General features: G+C 48.8%; 1 protein-coding gene across 1 annotated transcript in view; it reads left to right on the forward strand.

Annotated features, from left to right (window-relative positions):
• Positions 1-21596, forward strand: part of LOC115125754 (protein spire homolog 1-like) — a 142106-nt gene extending 120510 nt beyond the window's left edge. The window contains exons 13-18 of the mRNA XM_065018079.1: positions 2556-2591; positions 5101-5238; positions 6962-7032; positions 9312-9339; positions 9454-9605; positions 15402-21596. Coding sequence (XP_064874151.1) covers positions 2556-2591; positions 5101-5238; positions 6962-7032; positions 9312-9339; positions 9454-9605; positions 15402-15663 — 687 coding nt within the window. The 3' untranslated portion in view covers positions 15664-21596. The remainder of the gene's footprint in view (positions 1-2555; positions 2592-5100; positions 5239-6961; positions 7033-9311; positions 9340-9453; positions 9606-15401) is intronic.
• The last annotated feature ends 244 nt before the right edge of the window (positions 21597-21840 follow it).

Below are 21840 nucleotides of genomic sequence, written 5' to 3' on the forward strand. Positions count from 1 at the left end.
TCAGGTCAGGCAGTGTGTCATGGAGGGCTGGTACTGGTCAGGCAGTGTGTCATGGAGGGCTGGTACTGGTCACGTCAGGCAGTGTGTCATGGAGGGCTGGTACTGGTCAGGCAGTGTGTCATGGAGGGCTGGTACTGGTCAGGCAGTGTGTTATGGGGGGCTGGTACTGGTCAGATCAGGCAGTGTGTCATGGAGGGCTGGTACTGGTCAGGCAGTGTGTCATGGAGGGCTGGTACTGGTCAGGCAGTGTGTCATGGAGGGCTGGTACTGGTCAGGTCAGGCAGTGTGTCATGGAGGGCTGGTACTGGTCAGGCAGTGTGTCATGGAGGGCTGGTACTGGTCAGATCAGGCAGTGTGTCATGGGGGGCTGGTACTGGTCAGGTCAGGTCAGGCAGTGTGTCATGGAGGACTGGTACTGGTCAGGTCAGGCAGTGTGTCATGGAGGGCTGGTACTGGTCAGGCAGTGTGTCATGGAGGGCTGGTACTGGTCAGGTCAGGCAGTGTGTCATGGAGGGCTGGTACTGGTCAGGCAGTGTGTCATGGAGGGCTGGTACTGGTCAGGCAGTGTGTCATGGAGGGCTGGTACTGGTCAGGTCAGGCAGTGTGTCATGGAGGGCTGGTACTGGTCAGGTTAGGCAGTGTGTCATGGGGGGCTGGTACTGGTCAGATCAGGCAGTGTGTCATGGAGGGCTGGTACTGGTCAGGTCAGGCAGTGTGTCATGTGGGCTGGTACTGGTCAGGTCAGGCAGTGTGTCATGGAGGGCTGGTACTGGTCAGGTCAGGCAGTGTGTCATGGAGGGCTGGTACTGTTCAGGTCAGGCAGTGTGTCATGGAGGGCTGGTACTGGTCAGGCAGTGTGTCATGGAGGGCTGGTACTGGTCAGGCAGTGTGTCATGGAGGGCTGGTACTGGTCAGGTCAGGCAGTGTGTCATGGAGGGCTGGTACTGGTCAGGCAGTGTGTCATGGAGGGCTGGTACTGGTCAGGCAGTGTGTCATGGAGGGCTGGTACTGTTCAGATCAGGCAGTGTGTCATGGAGGGCTGGTACTGGTCAGATCAGGCAGTGTGTCATGGAGTGCTGGTACTGGTCAGGCAGTGTGTCATGGAGGGCTGGTACTGGTCAGGTCAGGCAGTGTGTCATGGGGGGCTGGTACTGGTCAGATCAGGCAGTGTGTCATGGAGGGCTGGTACTGGTCAGGTCAGGCAGTGTGTCATGGAGGGCTGGTACTGGTCAGGTTAGGCAGTGTGTCATGGAGGGCTGGTACTGGTCAGGCAGGCAGTGTGTCATGGAGGGCTGGTACTGGTCAGGTCAGGCAGTGTGTCATGGAGGGCTGGTACAGGTCAGGCAGTGTGTCATGGAGGGCTGGTACTGGTCAGGTCAGGCAGTGTGTCATGGAGGGCTGGTACTGTTCAGGTCAGGCAGTGTGTCATGGAGGGCTGGTACTGTTCAGGTCGGGCAGTGTGTCATGGAGGGCTGGTACTGGTCAGGCAGTGTGTCATGGAGGGCTGGTACTGGTCAGGCAGTGTGTCATGGAGGGCTGGTACTGGTCAGGCAGTGTGTCATGGAGGGCTGGTACTGGTCAGGCAGTGTGTCATGGAGGGCTGGTACTGGTCAGGCAGGCAGGAGGGCTGGTCATGGAGGCAGTGTGTCTGGAGGGCTGGTCAGGTCAGGCAGTGTGTCATGGAGGGCTGGTACTGTCAGGCAGTGTGTCATGGAGGGCTGGTACTGTTCAGGTCGGGCAGTGTGTCATGGAGGGCTGGTACTGGTCAGGCAGTGTGTCATGGAGGGCTGGTACTGGTCAGGCAGTGTGTCATGGAGGGCTGGTACTGGTCAGGCAGTGTGTCATGGAGGGCTGGTACTGGTCAGATCAGGCAGTGTGTCATGGAGGGCTGGTACTGGTCAGATCAGGCAGTGTGTCATGGAGGGCTGGTACTGGTCAGATCAGGCAGTGTGTCATGGAGGGCTGGTACTGGTCAGGCAGTGTGTCATGGAGGGCTGGTACTGGTCAGGCAGTGTGTCATGGAGGGCTGGTACTGGTCAGGCAGTGTGTCATGGAGGGCTGGTACTGGTCAGATCAGGCAGTGTGTCATGGAGGGCTGGTACTGGTCAGATCAGGCAGTGTGTCATGGAGGGCTGGTACTGGTCAGGCAGTGTGTCATGGAGGGCTGGTACTGTTCAGGTCAATAATGGTATTATTATGGTGTATTTGGCATCTCCAGATATAGTGGTATTATTATGGTGTATTTGGCATCTCCAGAGGTAGTGGTATTATTATGGTGTATTTGGCATCTCCAGAGGCAGATATAGTGGTATTATTATGGTGTGTTTGGCATCTCCAGAGACAGATATAGTGGTATTATTATAGTGTATTTGGCATCTCCAGATATAGTGGTATTATTATGGTGTATTTAGCATCTCCAGAGACAGATATAGTGGTATTATTATGGTGTATTTGGCATCTCCAGAGGCAGATATAGTGGTATTATTATGGTATTCTGGAGGAGAAGTCAGTGCTCCAATGAGTTCTCCTGAACTATTTTATTTCCTTTATGTCAGGTGGAAAACCCCGCCCCCAGCAGTGGTGCTAAGGTGGTATGTCATGGATGTATCATGTCACTCCATCCAGAATAACTATGGATGCCGTCCAGGTCATCACCACATTGATGTATAATATATGCAATATTCAGAGATTATTGGACCCCCAACTGCAAAAAAAAAAAAAAAGATGACCTGGAACGCACCCAATTACTTCATCAAGGATCACCTAATGCAATTTATAATCTTAAAACTAACATGGTTTGGCAACACATTTGAGACTTTATACACTCCAACTAACTACATGACTCACTGGGTGTTTCGATGGGCTCAGAGCTGCTGTGTTGTTTACTTCATCATCATCAGTCTGGGCATGCTCTGTCTGCTCCCTGGGAATAATATCATGCTGGTGGCGTAGTAACGGGTGAGGTGGCGCTGTAAGGGGTGAGGTGGCGTGGTAACGTAACGGGTGAGGTGGCGCTGTAACGGGTGAGGTGGCGTGGTAACGTAACGGGTGAGGTGGCGCTGTAAGGGGTGAGGTGGCGTGGTAACGTAACGGGTGAGGTGGCGCTGTAAGGGGTGAGGTGGCGTGGTAACGTAACGGGTGAGGTGGCGCTGTAACGGGTGAGGTGGCGTGGTAACGTAACGGGTGAGGTGGCGCTGTAACGGGTGAGGTGGCGTGGTAACGGGTGAGGTGGCGTGGTAACGTAACGGGTGAGGTGGCGCTGTAACGGGTGAGGTGGCGTGGTGAGGTGGCGCTGTAACGGGTGAGGTGCCGCTGTAACGGGTGAGGTGGCGTAATAACATAACGGGTGAGGTGGCGCGGTAACGTAACGGGTGAGGTGGCTCGGTAACGTAACGGGTGAGGTGGCTCGGTAACGTAACGGTGAGGTGGCTCGGTAACGTAACGGGTGAGGTGGCTCGGTAACGTAACGGGTGAGGTGGCTCGGTAACGTAACGGGTGAGGTGGCTCGGTAGGGGTGAGGTGGCTCGGTAACGTAACGGGTGAGGTGGCTCGGTAACGTAACGGGTGAGGTGGCTCGCTAACGTAACGGGTGAGGTGGCTCGGTAACGTAACGGGTGAGGTGGCTCGGTAACGTAACTGGTGAGGTGGCGCGGTAACGTAATGGGTGAGAAGGTGCGATAACGTAACTGGTGAGGTGGCGCGGTAACGTAACGGGTGAGGTGGCGCGGTAAAGTAACGGGTGAGAAGGTGTGATAACGTAATGGGTGAGGTGGCGCGGTAACGGGTGAGGTGGCGCGGTAACGTAATGGGTGAGAAGGTGTGATAACGTAATGGGTGAGGTGGTGCGGTAACGGGTGAGGTGGCTCGGTAACGTAACGGGTGAGGTGGCTCGGTAACGTAACGGGTGAGGTGGCGCGGTAACGTAACTGGTGAGAAGGTGCGATAACGTAACGGGTGAGGTGGCGCGGTAACGTAACGGGTGAGGTGGCTCGGTAACGTAACGGGTGAGGTGGCGCGGTAACGGGTGAGGTGGCTCGGTAACGTAACTGGTGAGGTGGCTCGGTAACGTAACTGGTGAGGTGGCTCGGTAACGTAACTGGTGAGGTGGCTCGGTAACGTAACGGGTGAGGTGGCTCGGTAACGTAACGGGTGAGGTGGCTCGGTAACGTAACGGGTGAGGTGGCGCGGTAACGTAACTGGTGAGAAGGTGTGATAACGTAACTGGTGAGGTGGCGCGGTAACGTAACGGGTGAGAAGGCGTAATTTATTTTTATTTTACCTTTCTTTAACTAGGCAAGTCAGTTAAGAACAAATTCTTATTTTCAATGACGGCCTGGGAACAGTTCAGGGGCAGAACGACAGATTTGTACCTTGTCAGCTCGGGGATATGAACTTGAAACCTTTCGGTTACTAGTCCAACGCTCTAACCACTAGGCTAAACCTGGGCCTAATAACGTAACGGGTGAGGTGGCTCGGTAACGTAACGGGTGAGGTGGCTCGGTAACGTAACGGGTGAGGTGGCTCGGTAACGTAACGGGTGAGGTGGCGCGGTAACGTAACGGGTGAGGTGGCGAGCTTTTAGACTCTGTTAAAGGGATCGTTTTCACTTTAATGTGATCGCCTCATTTTCATGCTGTCAGAATATAGGTACAGCTCCTCTATGGCAGGTTGAGCCTTTCCATTGTCATAGATCTTTGATAATAGCCTGGGACCACACCTGTTTGGCATGATGACACAAACAGACAGGGTGGCCTAGCGGTTAGAGCGTTGGGTCAGTAACCGAAAGGTCACTGGTTCCATTACCCGAGCCGACAAGGTGACAAATCTGTCTGTCCTTGAGCAAGGCACTTAACCCTAATTTGCTCCGGGATGTTGTACTACTGTGGCTGACCCTGTAAAACAACACATTTCACTGCACCTATCTGGTTAGCTCTCTATCCAGCTAGCTCTGCATGTTGCTCTGGATAAATGCATCTGCTAAATGACTCAAATGTACATGCATGTACCCAGGCTACTTTGTTAAAGCTAATCGGCTAACTGTGTGTGTGTGTGTGTGTGTGTGTGTGTGTGTGTGTGTGTTGTGTGTGTGTGTCATTTCAGGAGGACTTCTGCTACCCTGTAGAGTGTCTGGCTCTAACAGTAGAAGAGGTGATGCACATCAGACAGGTTCTGGTCAAAGCTGAGCTGGAGAAGTTCCAACAGTACAAAGACGTTTACAACGAACTGAGGAAAGGAAAGGTGAGAGCTGGGCCTGTCTAGACACTCTACCAGCAGGACTGGGCCTGTCTAGATACTCTACCAGTGGGGCTAGACTTGGGCCTGTCTAGATACTCTACCAGTGGGGCTAAACCTGGGCCTGTCTAGACACTGTACTAGCGGGGCTAAACCTGGGCCTGTCTAGATACTCTACTAGTGGAGCTGGGCCTGTCTAGACACTGTACTAGTGTAGCTGGGCCTGTCTAGACACTGTACTAGTGGAGCTGGGCCTGTCTAGACACTGTACTAGTGGAGCTGGGCCTGTCTAGACCCTGCACTAGCAGGGCTGGGCCTGTCTAGACACTGTACTAGCGGAGCTAAACCTGGGCCTGTCTAGACACTGTACTAGCGGGGCTAAACCTGGGCCTGTCTAGACACGGTACTAGCGGGGCTAAACCTGGGCCTGTCTAGACACGGTACTAGCGGGGCTAAACCTGGGCCTGTCTAGACACGGTACTAGCGGGGCTAAACCTGGGCCTGTCTAGACACTGTACTAGCGGGGCTAAACCTGGGCCTGTCTAGACACTGTACTAGTAGGGCTAAACCTGGGCCTGTCTAGACACTGTACTAGTAGGGCTAAACCTGGGCCTGTCTAGACACTGTGCTAGTGGGGCTAAACCTGGGCCTGTCTAGACACTGTACTAGCGGGGCTAAACCTGGGCCTGTCTAGACACTGTACTAGCGGGGCTAAACCTGGGCCTGTCTAGACACTGTACTAGCGGGGCTAAACCTGGGCCTGTCTAGACACTGTACTAGCGGGGCTAAACCTGGGCCTGTCTAGATACTCTACCAGTGGGGCTAGACTTGGGCCTGTCTAGATACTGTACTAGCAGGGCTGGGCCTGTTTAGATACTGTACTAGCGGGGTAGGTACCGGGGCCTGTCTGGAGACGCCGTACCGGCAGCGTAGGTACCGGGCCTGTCTGGAGACGCCGTACCGGCAGGGTAGGTACCGGGCCTGTCTGGAGACTGCATACCGGCGGGGTAGGTACCGGGGCCTGTCTGGAGACGCCGTACCGGCAGGGTAGGTACCGGGCCTGTCTGGAGACTGCATACCGGCGGGGTGGGTACCGGGGCCTTTCTGGAGACGCCGTACCGGCGGGGTAGGTACCGGGGCCTGTCTGGAGACGCCGTACCGGCGGGGTAGGTACCGGGCCTGTCTGGAGACGCCGTACCGGCAGGGTGGTGTTCAGTAGGAAATCATTGCAGATATAAATGCCATGAATACAGCTTACATGGTTCCTTATTCCACATATCAGAGTAGCCTGTGTTCTACAATACTTTCTGAACCTTGCACAACGTTGTGTCCTGCTGTGCCTGCAATGCTCCTTGTTGCTGTCACAATGAACATCACACGCCTCAAACAAATACCAAAGTAGTCTGACTGGATCCGTCTTGTAACATTCTTGCAGCGCTTAATGTCTTTGACTTGATATTTACTTGATCTCTGAAATAACCGTTCTCCTCCTCTCTCCTGTAGCTGTGTTTCTCCTGTCAGACTAAAAGGTTCTCCTCCTCTCTCCTGTAGCTGTGTTTCTCCTGTCAGACTAAAAGGTTCTCCTCCTGTAGCTGTGTTTCTCCTGTCAGACTAAAAGGTTCTCCTCCTGTAGCTGTGTTTCTCCTGTCAGACTAAAAGGTTCTCCTCCTCTCTCCTGTAGCTGTGTTTCTCCTGTCAGACTAAAAGGTTCTCCTCCTCTCTCCTGTAGCTGTGTTTCTCCTGTCAGACTAAAAGGTTCTCCTTTTTCACCTGGTCCTACACCTGCCAGTTCTGCAAAAGGTAAATTTATATTATAGCTGTGTTATATTAGAATATAGTTCTCTATTATGGCTGTCACTTTGGTGACTAGGTATTTTTAAAACCTCTGGCTTTGGGCTAGATGTCTCAAGGTGTAGTTCATACATGTATAATCTATGAGCAGAATTACTGTTTTACCTCAATTAGCCACAAAATCTCTAGTCTGTAAGCGACTGTGTTTCTGGAAGCTGTGTGGCACCATTTCCCCCCATGATTGCAAGTCCCTAGCAGTTCCAGCCAATGAGCTTCATCCCCTCGCCATTTGAGCGACAGCAAGCAAGACACGCACAGCAGAGCGAGAGAGCGCAATAACGTGGTGCCCATATTTAACGTAGTACGACATTTTCAAGGGACCACTTGACTCTTGAGCACTACATTCAGATCTACTGACTCAAAGTACCGGAGAATCTCTTTAATGTTAATCAGAGGGGGTGGGGTCTCTTGGACATTATGACTCAAAGTACCGGAGAATCTCTTTAATGTTAATCAGAGGGGGTGGGGTCTCTTGGACATTATGACTCAAAGTACCGGAGAATCTCTTTAATGTTAATCAGAGGGGGTGGGGTCTCTTGGACATTATGACTCAAAGTACCGGAGAATCTCTTTAATGTTAATCAGAGGGGGTGGGGTCTCTTGGACATTATAAGATCATATGTAAATCAAAGAGCTAATATATTATTCGTCTGTATTTGTTTGAGCTGTACCCCCCCAGGCTTGACTCCTGCCAGGTCACACAGGATGCCTGGCCTGCTTTGGCAGGGCTCACTGGGTGTCGTGTTTCCTGGTAGGACCCAGGATACCTACCCTCCCCTCTCCACCCATCTATTGTTTGTTGTCATGTTTGGCTGTTTGTAGTTACTGTTGTTGTTATTGTCCTTCTAAATGGAAAATAAATTATAAATGAAAAAATATACAGTACATTTGGAAAGTATTCAGACCCCTTGACTTTCTCTACATTTTTTTTTCGTTGCAACCTTATTTTACATTTTTAAGTATTCAGACCCTTTACTCAGTACTTTGTTGAAGAACCTTTGTCAGTGATTACAGCCTCAAGTCTTCTTGGGTATGACACTACAAGCTTGGCACACCTGTATTTGGAGAGTTTCTCCCATCATTGTCTGCAGATCATTTTAAGCTCTGTCAGGTTGGATGGGGAGCGTCGCTGCACAGCTATTTTCAGGTCTCTCCAGAGATGCTCGATTGGGTTCAAGTCCAGGCTCTAGCTGGGCCACTCAAAGACATTGAGACTTGTCCCGAAGCCACTCCTGTGCTGTTTTGGCTGTGTGCTTAGGGTGGTTGACTGGGGGCGAGGTGCTCTGAAGGAGCACTCAGGTATTGTGTAGGATCTCTGTGCTTTGCTCCATTCATCTTTACCTCAATCCTGACTAGTCTCCAAGTCCCTGCCGCTGAAGAAAATCCCCACAGCATGATGCTGCCACCACCATGTTTCACTGTAGGGATGGTGCCAGATTTCCTTCAGATGTGACGCTTGGCATTCAGGCCAAAGAGTTCAATCTTGGTTTCATCAGACCAGAGAATCTTGTTTCTCATGGTCTGAAAGTCTTTAGGCCACTCTACCATAAAGGCCTGATTTGGTGGAGTTCTGCAGAGATGGTTGTCCTTCAGGAAGGTTCTCCCATCTCCACAGAGGAACCCTGGAGCTCTGTCAGAGTGACCACCCGATTCTTGGTCACCTCCCTGACCAAGGCCCCTTCTCCCCCGAGACTGTGTTCTTGTGGACCTTCAATGCTGCAGAAATATTTTGGTACCCTTCCCCAGATCTGTACCTCGACACAATTCTGTCCCGGAGCTCTACGGATAATTCCTTTGATCTCATGGCTTGGTCTTTGCTCTGACATGTACTGTCAACTGTGGCACCTTATATAGACAGATGTGCCTTTCCAAATTATGTCCAATCAATTTTGTTTACCACAGGTGGACTCCAATCAAGTTGTAGAAACATCTCAAGGATGATCAATAGAAACCGGATGCACCTGAGCTCCGTTTCGAGGCTCAAAGCAGAAGGTCTAAATACTTACGTATTTAAATACTTATGTAAATTTACAACACTTTCTATAAACCTGTTTTCGCTTTGTCATTATGGGGTATTGTGTGTAGATTTGAGATTTTAATCAGTTTTAGAATAATGCTGTAACATAAAATGTGGTAGAATTCAAGGGGGTTCGAATATTTTCCGAAGGCGCTGCATATATCAGAATTCATGCAATTCGTTTTGACTGAATATTTCGCTCTCTTGCCAGGCCTGTATGCTCGCAGTGCTGCAAAAAGGTGAGCCAAAGTAGTCCTCGTCCATCCATTGACCACACTAGCCCTTTAATTGTTGACAGATGTTCAGATTATGCCTATTTATCTGACCCTCCTAACGCAGTCCTGTTGTTCCAGATGAGACTTCCCTCTAAGCCGTATGCCAACCTGCCCGTCTCCTCTCTGGGTCCTACTGCCACTCTACCCAGGGAGGAGGCTGGAGGGACATCAGCCTTGGACACCCCAGAGAAGCCCTCGTCCAGCCACAGTCTGCGCCGGACTGTCTCCAGGTACACAATAACATCATTACCGGTCTTGGGTTTAGGGATGTGACAAATAACATTTAAACTGCTATTCTTTTTATAGTTTAAACGATAATAAAAAAATATATTAAATGACATGAATTCACAATTCAGATATGGTCTGCCGTTTGACCGCTAGGGGGCAGTGCAGTTCAATCTACCGCAGTCCTGGCTACCTACCAGACCGAGCAGTTCAATCTACTGCAGTCCTGGCTACCTACCAGACTGAGCAGTTCAATCTACTGCAGTCCTGGCTACCTACCAGACTGAGCAGTTCAATCTACTGCAGTCCTGGCTACCTACCAGACCGAGCAGTTCAATCTACTGCAGTCCTGGATACCTACCAGACTGAGCAGTTCAATCTACTGCAGTCCTGGATACGCTACCTACCAAACCGAGCAGTTCAACCTACTGCAGTTCTGGCTACCTACCAGACAGAGCAGTTCAATCTACTGCAGTCCTGGCTACGCTACCTACCAGACTGAGCAGTTCAATCTACTGCAGTCCTGGCTACACTACCTACCAGACAGCTCTCACCTTACTGCTGTCCCCCACCCACTCAGCAACGATGGTATTAATGCCGTTTTAGGTTCTCTGCTGTGCTCCTCTCCTCCATGTTCTCAGGACATGAGACTTTATGTCTCACTACTCATCAATGTGATGACTCGTTGCAGTGATCTATGACAGCGTGTTCGTAGACGTCCAACAATCTATTGTTAATGCCACGTGCAGTGTTTTGAACAGTAGTGCAGGTCCTGGATGGCATGAAGCTTGATCCCAGTGAACTACTGGGCCGTACACACTACCCTCTGTAGCGCCTTATGGTTGGATGCCGAGCAGTTGCCATACTAGACTTAAATGTAAATGATGCCCCCGGTCAGGATGCTCTCGATGGTGCAGCTGTATAACGTTTTGGGGATCTATGCCAGATCTTTTCAGTCTCCTGAGGGGGGAAAAGGAGTTGTCGTACCCTCTTCACGACTGTCTTGGTATGTTTGGACCATGATAGTTCTGTTGGTGATGTGGACACCAAGGAACTCAAAACTCTCGAACACCTCCACTACAGAACCGTCGATGTTAATGGGGGCCTGTTCGGTCCTCCTTTTTCCTGTAGTCCAAAGGAGCTGATCTTTGTCTTGCTCACATTGAGGGAGAGGTTGTTGTCCTGGCACCACACTGCCAGTTCTCTGACCTCCTAACCTATAGGCTGTCTCATCGTTGTCGAGGATCAGGCCTACCACTGTTGTGTCTTCAGCAAACTTAATGATGGTGTTGGAGTTGTGCTTTGCCATTCAGTCGTGGGTGAACAGGGAGTACAGGAGGGGACTAAGCATGCACCCCTGAGGGGCCCCCGTGTTGAGGATCAGCGTGGCAGATGTGTTGTTACCTACCCTTACCACCTGGGGGTGGTCTGTCAGGAAATCCAGGATCCAGTTGCAAAGGGAGGCGTTTAGTCCCAGGGTCCTTAGCTTAGTGATGAGCTTTGAGGGTACTATGGTGTTGAATGCTGAGCTATAGTTAATGAACAGCATTCTCACATAGGTGTTCCTTTTGTCCAGGTGGGAAAGGGCAGTGTGGAGTGCGATTGAGATTGCATCAACTGTGACTGTTGGGGCGGTATACGAATTGGAGTGGGTCTTGGGTTTCCGGGATTATGGTGTTGATGTGAGTCATGACCAGCCTTTCAAAGCACTTCATGGCTACTGACCTGAGTGCTATGGGGCGGTAGTCATTCAGGCAGGTTACCTTCGCTTTCTTGGGCACAGAGACTGTGGTGGTCTGCTTGAAATGTGTAGGTATTACAGACTGGGTCAGGGAGAGGTTGAAAATGTCAGTGAAGGCACTTGCAAGTTGGTCTGCGCATGCTCTGAGTACACGTCCTGGTAATCCGTCTGGCCCAGCAGCCTTGTGAATGTTGACCTGTTTAAAGGTCTTGCTCACATTGGCTACGTTTGGAACAGCTGGTGCTCTCATGCATGTATCAGTGTTGCTTGCCTCGAAGCAAAATTAAAAGGCATGTAGCTCGTCTGGTAGGCTCGCATCATTGGGCAACTCGCGGCTGGCATATCTCCTCCTAACGTTACAGCACTGTTAGGTATTTGTTTGATTAAAATGTTTCATTTTTGACGATGATGGGGACCTGTTAGTGATCGTTATGTGATAACTGCCCTGGGATTTAAATTTTGTGGGGGAAAAACAGGTTTTCTAAACGTTAACGATCCCAATTTTGTTTAAAGGTTCACACCCCTATTTACGTAACATTAGGTCAGTGACAGACGACGGTCCTCTGTGAGGAGTGCGATGCCACTAGGTTGATCAAGCAGCCGTGAGGGCTGCATGGTACGGTCTTTCCAAGCTTTCCAATTTGGTAGAGCTCCATTTCCATTCCAATTATCTGGAAGCTTGCTTCAGGGCTCGGGTATTTTCTGTAAACCAGTTTCTTGTAGTCATGGCAGATATAAAAAAAAAATGTATTGTCACATGGTCCGATAGGAATTCAGGGAACTTGTCCCAGGAGGGCCGTAAACAATAGCTATAAAAAGTGATTGAGTAGAAATATTTTCTGCCCTCTTCTGAATGGTAGCTATAAATGTGAGATTGCTCACAGTGCAACAATATGATTTACATTTACATTTAAGTCATTTAGCAGACGCTCTTATCCAGAGCGACTTACAAATTGGTGCTTTCACCTTATGACATCCAGTGGAACAGCCACTTTACAATAGTGCATCTAGGTCTTTTAAGGGGGGGGGTGAGAAGGATTACTTTATCCTATCCTAGGTATTCCTTAAAGAGGTGGGGTTTCAGGTGTCTCCGGAAGGTGGTGATTGACTCCGCTGATGAAGTGTGAATACTTCTACCACCACCCACATAGAGGAAAACGGTTCCTAATAAATTACATTATTACGTGCTCCACCACCCATGTTATCTACATGATTAAATGTCCATGTGGGCTCTGTTATGTCGGTAAAACCTCTTGTTCTCTCAAACAGAGAATTAGTGAACATAAAAGTTCAATCAGGAGAAACGACAGGGATTATCCAGTCGCAGTACATTTCAATGACCTGAAGCATGACATTTCTACCTTTAGATTTTGTGGCATAGAGAAAGTTAAGATATCAGACAGGGGAGGTGATATCAATAATACTTAATTATGAACTGCTGTTCTGGCTAGTTGAACTGCTGTTCTGGCTAGTTACTGCTGTTCTGGCTAGTTGAACTGCTGTTCTGGCTAGTTGAACTGCTGTTCTGGCTAGTTACTGCTGTTCTGGCTAGTTGAACTGCTGTTCTGGCTAGTTACTGCTGTTCTGGCTAGTTACTGCTGTTCTGGCTAGTTGAACTGCTGTTCTGGCTAGTTGAACTGCTGTTCTGGCTAGTTGAACTGCTGTTCTGGCTAGTTGAACTGCTGTTCTGGCTAGTTGAACTGCTGTTCTGGCTAGTTACTGCTGTTCTGGCTAGTTGAACTGCTGTTCTGGCTAGTTACTGCTGTTCTGGCTAGTTGAACTGCTGTTCTGGCTAGTTGAACTGCTGTTCTGGCTAGTTGAACTGCTGTTCTGGCTAGTTACTGCTGTTCTGGCTAGTTACTGCTGTTCTGGCTAGTTGAACTGCTGTTCTGGCTAGTTGAACTGCTGTTCTGGCTAGTTGAACTGCTGTTCTGGCTAGTTACTGCTGTTCTGGCTAGTTGAACTGCTGTTCTGGCTAGTTGAACTGCTGTTCTGGCTAGTTGAACTGCTGTTCTGGCTAGTTGAACTGCTGTTCTGGCTAGTTACTGCTGTTCTGGCTAGTTACTGCTGTTCTGGCTAGTTGAACTGCTGTTCTGGCTAGTTGAACTGCTGTTCTGGCTAGTTCTGTTGTAAATGTGAACATTAAATAATGCCACCATTTCAGATTCCTCTGTAGATTTTCTGATGCTGTACCCAATGATTTATGAACATTTGCTTGATGGGTTGATGTCCTCATTGTGGTTTTACAGACATGTTTAATTTGTTTTATGTACACACTGTAATAGAATATTTATGGAATGTACATTGCTATATTTCGTTACACTTCTTTTCCCTCGACTCCAACCCCATTCTATGCGTTGAACGGATGTGGGTGGAGCTCTTGTAGGTTCATGCTCTACAACATCCGCAGAGTACGACCCTGCCTCACACAGGAAGCGGCGCAGGTCCTAATCCAGGCACTTGTCATCTCCCGTCTGGATTACTGCAACTCGCTGTTGGCTGGGCTCTCTGCCTGTGCCATTAAACCCCTACAACTCATCCAGAACGCCGCAGCCCGTCTGGTGTTCAACCTTCCCAAGTTCTCTCACGTCACCCCGCTCCTCCGCTCCCTCCACTGGCTTCCAGTTGAAGCTCGCATCCGCTACAAGACCATGGTGCTTGCCTACGGAGCTGTGAGGGGAACGGCACCTCAGTACCTCCAGGCTCTGATCAGGCCCTACACCCAAACAAGGGCACTGCGTTCATCCACCTCTGGCCTGCTCGCCTCCCTACCACTGAGGAAGTACAGTTCCCGCTCAGCCCAGTCAAAACTGTTCGCTGCTCTGGCCCCCCAATGGTGGAACAAACTCCCTCACGACGCCAGGACAGCGGAGTCAATCACCACCTTCCGGAGACACCTGAAACCCCACCTCTTTCAGGAATACCTAGGATAGGATAAAGTAATCCTCCCCCCTTAAAAGATTTAGATGCACTATTGTAAAGTGGCTGTTCCACTGGATGTCTTAAGGTGAACGCACCAATTTGTAAGTCGCTCTGGATAAGAGCGTCTGCTAAATGACTTAAATGTAAATGTAAATGAGCTATGTCTACATAAGGGTGCTAATTTTAAAAGGAACTCACAAAAGCTCTGAGCAAGGCCTTGAGGCCAATACGTAAAGCTCTGAGCAAGGCCTTGAAGCCAATACGTAAAGCTCTGAGCAAGGCCTTGAGGTCGATACGTAAAGCTTATTAAAGAGTAGTGTGCGAGTGTCTGCTTTTTTCTCATGACTAGAACGTCAAAAGACACAAACGCAGTCACTTTTGGGGGGTAAATTGAAATTTGCTTTTGCAAATGTTAGCAACACCTCCCACACAACAGGCAGGCTGGCTAACAGTACTCTCCATCCCCAGGTTATCTGAACACAGGCAGGCTGGCTAACACTACTCTCCACCCCCCAGGTTATCTGAACACAGGCAGGCTGGCTAACAGTACTCTCCACCCCCCAGGTTATCTGAATACAGGCAGGCTGGCTAACAGTACTCTCCACCCCCAGGTTATCTGAACACAGGCAGGCTGGCTAACACTACTCTCCACCCCCAGGTTATCTGAACACAGGCAGGCTGGCTAACAGTACTCTCCATCCCCAGGTTATCTGAACACAGGCAGGCTGGCTAACAGTACTCTCCACCCCCAGGTTATCTGAACACAACAGGCAGGCTGGCTAACAGTACTCTCCATCCCCAGGTTATCTGAACACAGGCAGGCTGGCTAACACTACTCTCCACCCCCCAGGTTATCTGAACACAGGCAGGCTGGCTAACAGTACTCTCCACCCCCCAGGTTATCTGAATACAGGCAGGCTGGCTAACAGTACTCTCCACCCCCAGGTTATCTGAACACAGGCAGGCTGGCTAACACTACTCTCCACCCCCAGGTTATCTGAACACAACAGGCAGGCTGGCTAACAGTACTCTCCATCCCCAGGTTATCTGAACACAGGCAGGCTGGCTAACACTACTCTCCACCCCCCAGGTTATCTGAACACAGGCAGGCTGGCTAACACTACTCTCCACCCCCCAGGTTATCTGAATACAACAGCAGTGAGGGGTCTCGTGACGAGCCGGAGCTGGATCTTCCCAAAGAGCTGACCGACGACTGGTGTACCATGGAGGTCTGCATCAACTGTAAGAAGTTCATCTCTGAGATAATCTCCAGCAGCAAGCGCTCTCTAACCCTGGCCACCAAGCGAGCCTGTCTGAAGAGGAAGACCCAGTCCTTCTACTTGTCTTCACCTAACACAGACGATTACAGACCCTCTGAGAGGACCATCAACCAGGTTTAGACTACAGATGCTCTGAGAGGACCATCAACCAGGTTTAGACTACAGATGCTCTGAGAGGACCATCAACCAGATTTAGTTTTAGGGTTAGACCTCTCGCTCTCTCGTCCGCTCCTTGGGGGACCCTGTTCCATAGATAGTGCACTACATTTGACCATGGACCCTGGTAGTGCACTACATCAGAGTTCATGTTACTGTGTGGAGTATTTAGCATGACTCACAGTACTCTGGGCCCTGGCTGTCACAGTACTCTTGGCCCTGTCTGTCACAGTACTCTGGGCCCTGTCTGTCACAGTACTCTGGACCCTGGCTGTCACGGTACTCTGGGCCCTGGCTGTCACGGTACTCTGGACCCTGTCTGTCACAGTACTCTGGACCCTGTCTGTCACAGTACTCTGGACCCTGTCTGTCACAGTACTCTGGACCCTGTCTGTCACAGTACTCTGGACCCTGTCTGTCACAGTACTCTGGACCCTGTCTGTCACAGTACTCTGTGGACCCTGGCTGTCACAGTACTCTGTGGACCCTGGCTGTCACAGTACTCTGGACCCTGTCTGTCACAGTACTCTGGACCCTGTCTGTCACAGTACTCTGGACCCTGGCTGTCACAGTACTCTGTGGACCCTGGTCTAAAGTAGAATAGGGAATAGGGTGCCCTTTGACACGCTATCATAATGTCTCAGCTCTGTGCTGCTCATCACTGTGTAATAATGATAGAGATGGCCATTGTAGAAGACGTGTTAGTATATACTACCTACCTGTAGTGGTTCTAGACAGATGGTCAGTGTGTTAGTATATACTACCTACCTGTAGTGGTTCTAGACAGATGGTCAGTGTGTTAGTATATACTACCTACCTGTAGTGGTTCTAGACAGATGGTCAGTGTGTTAGTATATACTACCTACCTGTAGTGGTTCTAGACAGATGGTCAGTGTGTTAGTATATACTACCTACCTGTAGTGGTTCTAGACAGATGGTCAGTGTGTTAGTATATACTACCTACCTGTAGTGGTTCTAGACAGATGGTCAGTGTGTTAGTATATACTACCTACCTGTAATGGTTCTAGACAGATGGTCAGTGTGTTAGTATATACTACCTACCTGTAGTGGTTCTAGACAGATGGTCAGTGTGTTAGTATATACTACCTACCTGTAATGGTTCTAGACAGATGGTCAGTCCAAGAGTAGTGGAATAGACCGTTTGGATTTGTTGTTCTACTGATGGACACACTGTCTCCAGATTGACAACAGAACTAAACAAGGTTGTATTCATTCCACCTGCTTGTTTAATGATCTGAATTCCTCTGTCTCTCTTTTACTACCCTGTAATGTAATGTAGGTCCCTTTTAAGAAGTGGTGATGAAGAGGCACCCTAAATGGTGTAACGCCTAACTCGGCATGGGTTCTCGTCCCCTAACCCCTAGTCTCAGGAACCATTGGGTTAGGGTTAGGGTTGGGGTTAGGGTTAGGGTTAGGGTTAGGGGTTAGGGGTTAGTGTATTGATACAGATGTGGATGGACGACTAGCTAGCCCCTGACAGAACAACTCCCTCACTGAACTGTCTACCACAGTATAGATGAGCTACTAGAGTACTGAACCATTACTTATTCTCATGTTATGTGAATAATATTTAGAGGTGTTGAAGGAACAATCAGGCAGATGCTGAGATCACCGAGGTGGAGCCAAGATGATATATATTTAACAGTAGTGTGGTCGGTCGGTGAGACCTCTAGTCCCCGTCCAGAGATAAGATGTTAATTAACAAACGACTAGTTTCTGTTACTCTCAGGAAGAACAGGCCCTTCGGCTGCGTCCCAGGCACCCTATTCCCTACATAGTGCACTACCATTTGGGACAAAGGCCGTGTCTAACAGGCAATGCACTATAGAGCCATCAGTCAGGTCTTAACAAGCTAATTTCCAGTTTCCATAGAAATAAAATGCCTATGTTAGTCTCTGCCACTCCCCAGCCAATAAAATTAAACCAAATGACATGCCTATGTTAGTCTCTGCCACTCCCCAGCCAATAAAATTAAACCAAATGACATGCCTATGTTAGTCTCTGCCACTCCCCAGCCAATAAAATTAAACCAAATGACATGCCTAAGGTAGTCTCTGCCACTCCCCAGCCAATAAAATTAAACCAAATGACATGCCTATGGTAGTCTCTGCCACTCCCCAGCCCCAGCCAATAAAATTAAACCAAATGACATGCCTATGGTAGTCTCTGCCACTCCCCAGCCCCAGCCAATAAAATTAAACCAAATGACATGCCTATGGTAGTCTCTGCCACTCCCCAGCCCCAGCCAATAAAATTAAACCAAATGACATGCCTATGTTAGTCTCTGCCACTCCCCAGCCAATAAAATTAAACCAAATGACATGCCTATGTTAGTCTCTGCCACTCCCCAGCCAATAAAATTAAACCAAATGACATGCCTATGTTAGTCTCTGCCACTCCCCAGCCCTAGCCAATTTTTTTTTTTTCTCCCAATAAATTTGTCCCAGCTGCAGATCTAATTGGCCGGGAAACAGGAAGTGTTCATAGGTTAAATGATTGGGTGGGTTTACTATGATGTATTATTTTTTTCTGAGCCTGGTGCCAAACTAAATTCCCCTCCTGTCTGAATGCCAGGTCATTCTATGGACCTGTAGTACTTGGTGAGGAAGGTGATATGGGAGATTCTAGAAACAGAATCTGTTGTTTTTACAAGTTTTAGCTGACCAATAGGATCTCAGAATGGTGGGATATGATTGTGTACATCAGTGGAGTCTGCTGAGGGGATGACGGCTCATAATAATGGATCCAACCACATGGAAACCAGCCATTACCACGAGCCCGTCCTCATGTAGTCTACATGCAGGATCCAAAATGTATTATACCTGATGTTTTTCCATTAATATTATCTTAAAGATGTCTTTTTGTTTTATTTGTAATATTGGATTGTCATCTCCTGTTGGGATCAGACCAGATCAGATAGATGGGCCTCCGAGGCCAGATCAGATAGATGGGCCTCCTAGACCAGATCAGATAGATGGGCCTCCGAGGCCAGATCAGATAGATGGTCCTCCGAGGCCAGATCAGATAGATGGGCCTCCTAGACCAGATCAGATAGATGGGCCTCCGAGGCCAGATCAGATAGATGGGCCTCCGAGGCCAGATCAGATAGATGGGCCTCCTAGACCAGATCAGATAGATGGGCCTCCTAGACCAGATCAGATAGATGGGCCTCCTAGACCAGATCAGATAGATGGGCCTCCGAGGCCAGATCAGATAGATGGGCCTCCGAGGCCAGATCAGATAGATGGGCCTCCGAGGCCAGATCAGATAGATGGGCCTCCGAGGCCAGATCAGATAGATGGGCCTCCGAGGCCAGATCAGATAGATGGGCCTCCGAGGCCAGATCAGATAGATGGGCCTCCGAGGCCAGATCAGATAGATGGGCCTCCGAGGCCAGATCAGATAGATGGGCCTCCGAGGCCAGATCAGATAGATGGGCCTCCGAGGCCAGATCAGATAGATGGGTCTCCTTGACCAGATCAGATAGATGGGCCTTCTAGACCAGATCAGATAGATGGGCCTCCGAGACCAGATCAGATAGATGGGCCTTCTAGACCAGATCAGATAGATGGGCCTCCTAGACCAGATCAGATAGATGGGCCTCCTAGACCAGATCAGATAGATGGGCCTCCTAGACCAGATCAGATAGATGGGCCTCCTAGACCAGATCAGATAGATGGGCCTCCTAGACCAGATCAGATAGATGGGCCTCCTAGACCAGATCAGATAGATGGGCCTCCTAGACCAGATCAGATAGATGGGCCTCCTAGACCAGATCAGATAGATGGGCCTCCTAGACCAGATCAGATAGATGGGCCTCCTAGACCAGATCAGATAGATGGGCCTCCTAGACCAGATCAGATAGATGGGCCTCCTAGACCAGATCAGATAGATGGGCCTCCTAGACCAGATCAGATAGATGGGCCTCCTAGACCAGATCAGATAGATGGGCATCCGAGACCAGATCAGATAGATGGGCCTCCGAGACCAGTCAGGTCTGAATCAGACCAGGTAGATGGACCTCTGAGATCAGACCAGATAGATGGACCTCCGAGATCAGACCAGATAGATAGATGGACCTCCGAGATCAGACCAGATAGATCAGACCAGATAGATGGACCTCTGAGATCAGACCAGATAGATGGACCTCTGAGATCAGACCAGATAGATGGACCTCTGAGATCAGACCAGATAGATGGACCTCCAAGATCAGACCAGGTAGTCCTTCTAGACCAATCAGGTCTGAATAGCACTTTTACTGGACCAATGTATTATTGTTTTGAAGTTCATTCTCTTTATTAATTTAATTTCTTAATCTTTTGTTTGTTTCATCTTATGAAGTCAGTGTGGTGAGATGGTATCCTAGGGTTAATGGTGATGGTATCCTAGGGTTAATGGTGATGGTATCCTGGGGTTAATGGTGATGGTATCCTAGGGTTAATGGTGATGGTATCCTAGGGTTAATGGTGATGGTATCCTAGGGTTAATGGTGATGGTATCCTAGGGTTAATGGTGATGGTATCCTAGGGTTAATGGTGATGGTATCCTAGGGTTAATGGTGACTGTACCCTGGGGTTAATGGTGACGGTATCCTAGGGTTAATGGTGACGGTATCCTGGGGTTAATGGTGACGGTATCCTAGGGTTAATGGTATCCTAGGGTTAATGGTATCCTGGGGTTAATGGTATCCTGGGGTTAATGGTATCCTAGGGTTAATGGTATACTAGGGTTAATGGTGATGGTATCCTAGGGTTAATGGTATCCTAGGGTTAATGGTGATGGTATCCTAGGGTTAATGGTATCCTAGGGCTAATGGTATCCTAGGGTTAATGGTGATGGTATCCTAGGGTTAATGGTATCCTAGGGTTAATGGTATCCTAGGGTTAATGGTATCCTAGGGTTAATGGTGATGGTATCCTAGGGTTAATGGTGATGGTATCCTAGGGTTAATGGTATCCTGGGGTTAATGGTGATGGTATCCTAGGGTTAATGGTGATGGTATCTTGGGCTTAATGGTGATGGTATCCTAGGGTTAATGGTGATGGTATCCTAGGGTTAATGGTGATGGTATCCTAGGGTTAATGGTGATGGTATCCTGGGGTTAATGGTGATGGTATCCTGGGGTTAATGGTGATGGTATCCTAGGGTTAATGGTGATGGTATCCTAGGGTTAATGGTGATGGTATCCTAGGGTTAATGGTATCCTGGGGTTAATGGTGATGGTATCCTGGGGTTAATGGTGATGGTATCCTGGGGTTAATGGTGATGGTATCCTAGGGTTAATGGTGATGGTATCCTAGGGTTAATGGTGATGGTATCCTAGGGTTAATGGTATCCTGGGGTTAATGGTATCCTAGGGTTAATGGTATCCTAGGGTTAATGGTATCCTAGGGTTAATTGTGATGGTATCCTAGGGTTAATTGAGTATGCTAGATCTTGGGGTTTGGTAGCAGGTGTCATTAAAACACAGCTTTCTGAATGTACAGGGTGTAATGTCTTTTAACTCTTATTTCACCTGCAATGTAAATCTACGTATACAGACTTTTAATGCTCCTTGTAAATTATTTTGTCACTCTTACTATCCCATGTCATGCGCACCATCCACCTACATACAATACATGGACACATTGTTATTCATACACTTATTACACACACTCTCCCAATTCATCATTTATTTATTTTCTGACCTCTTAAACTAACTGCGGTAGAAATATCAGAATTATAACACATAACCAACCGTTTGACATTACTAACGTCAATATCAACCTCCCATAAAATATTCCATTGGACCATATGGATTCCAGTGAGGAAGCAATGGTGTGCATGCTATAATTTTGTAAGTTTTTTTTATGCCAATAAAATTATCTCTGTTTGAATTCTGTGTTGTAGTATTCATGCTCTGCAGGGTTGAACCAAAATCTTTCCTGTTTTAATAAATTACAGTATTGTATCATGTGTCAGCTCAACAGTAAAATAAAAATGTAATCACTGCATATTAGTGTAGTAGTGTCAGCCATTGATATCACTGCATATTAGTGTAGTAGTGTCAGCCATTGATATCACTGCATATTAGTGTAGTAGTGTCAGCCATTGATATCACTGCATATTAGTGTAGTAGTG

The sequence above is a fragment of the Oncorhynchus nerka genome, linkage group LG4 (genome assembly GCF_034236695.1).
Source record: "Oncorhynchus nerka isolate Pitt River linkage group LG4, Oner_Uvic_2.0, whole genome shotgun sequence".
Lineage (NCBI taxonomy): Eukaryota > Metazoa > Chordata > Actinopteri > Salmoniformes > Salmonidae > Oncorhynchus > Oncorhynchus nerka.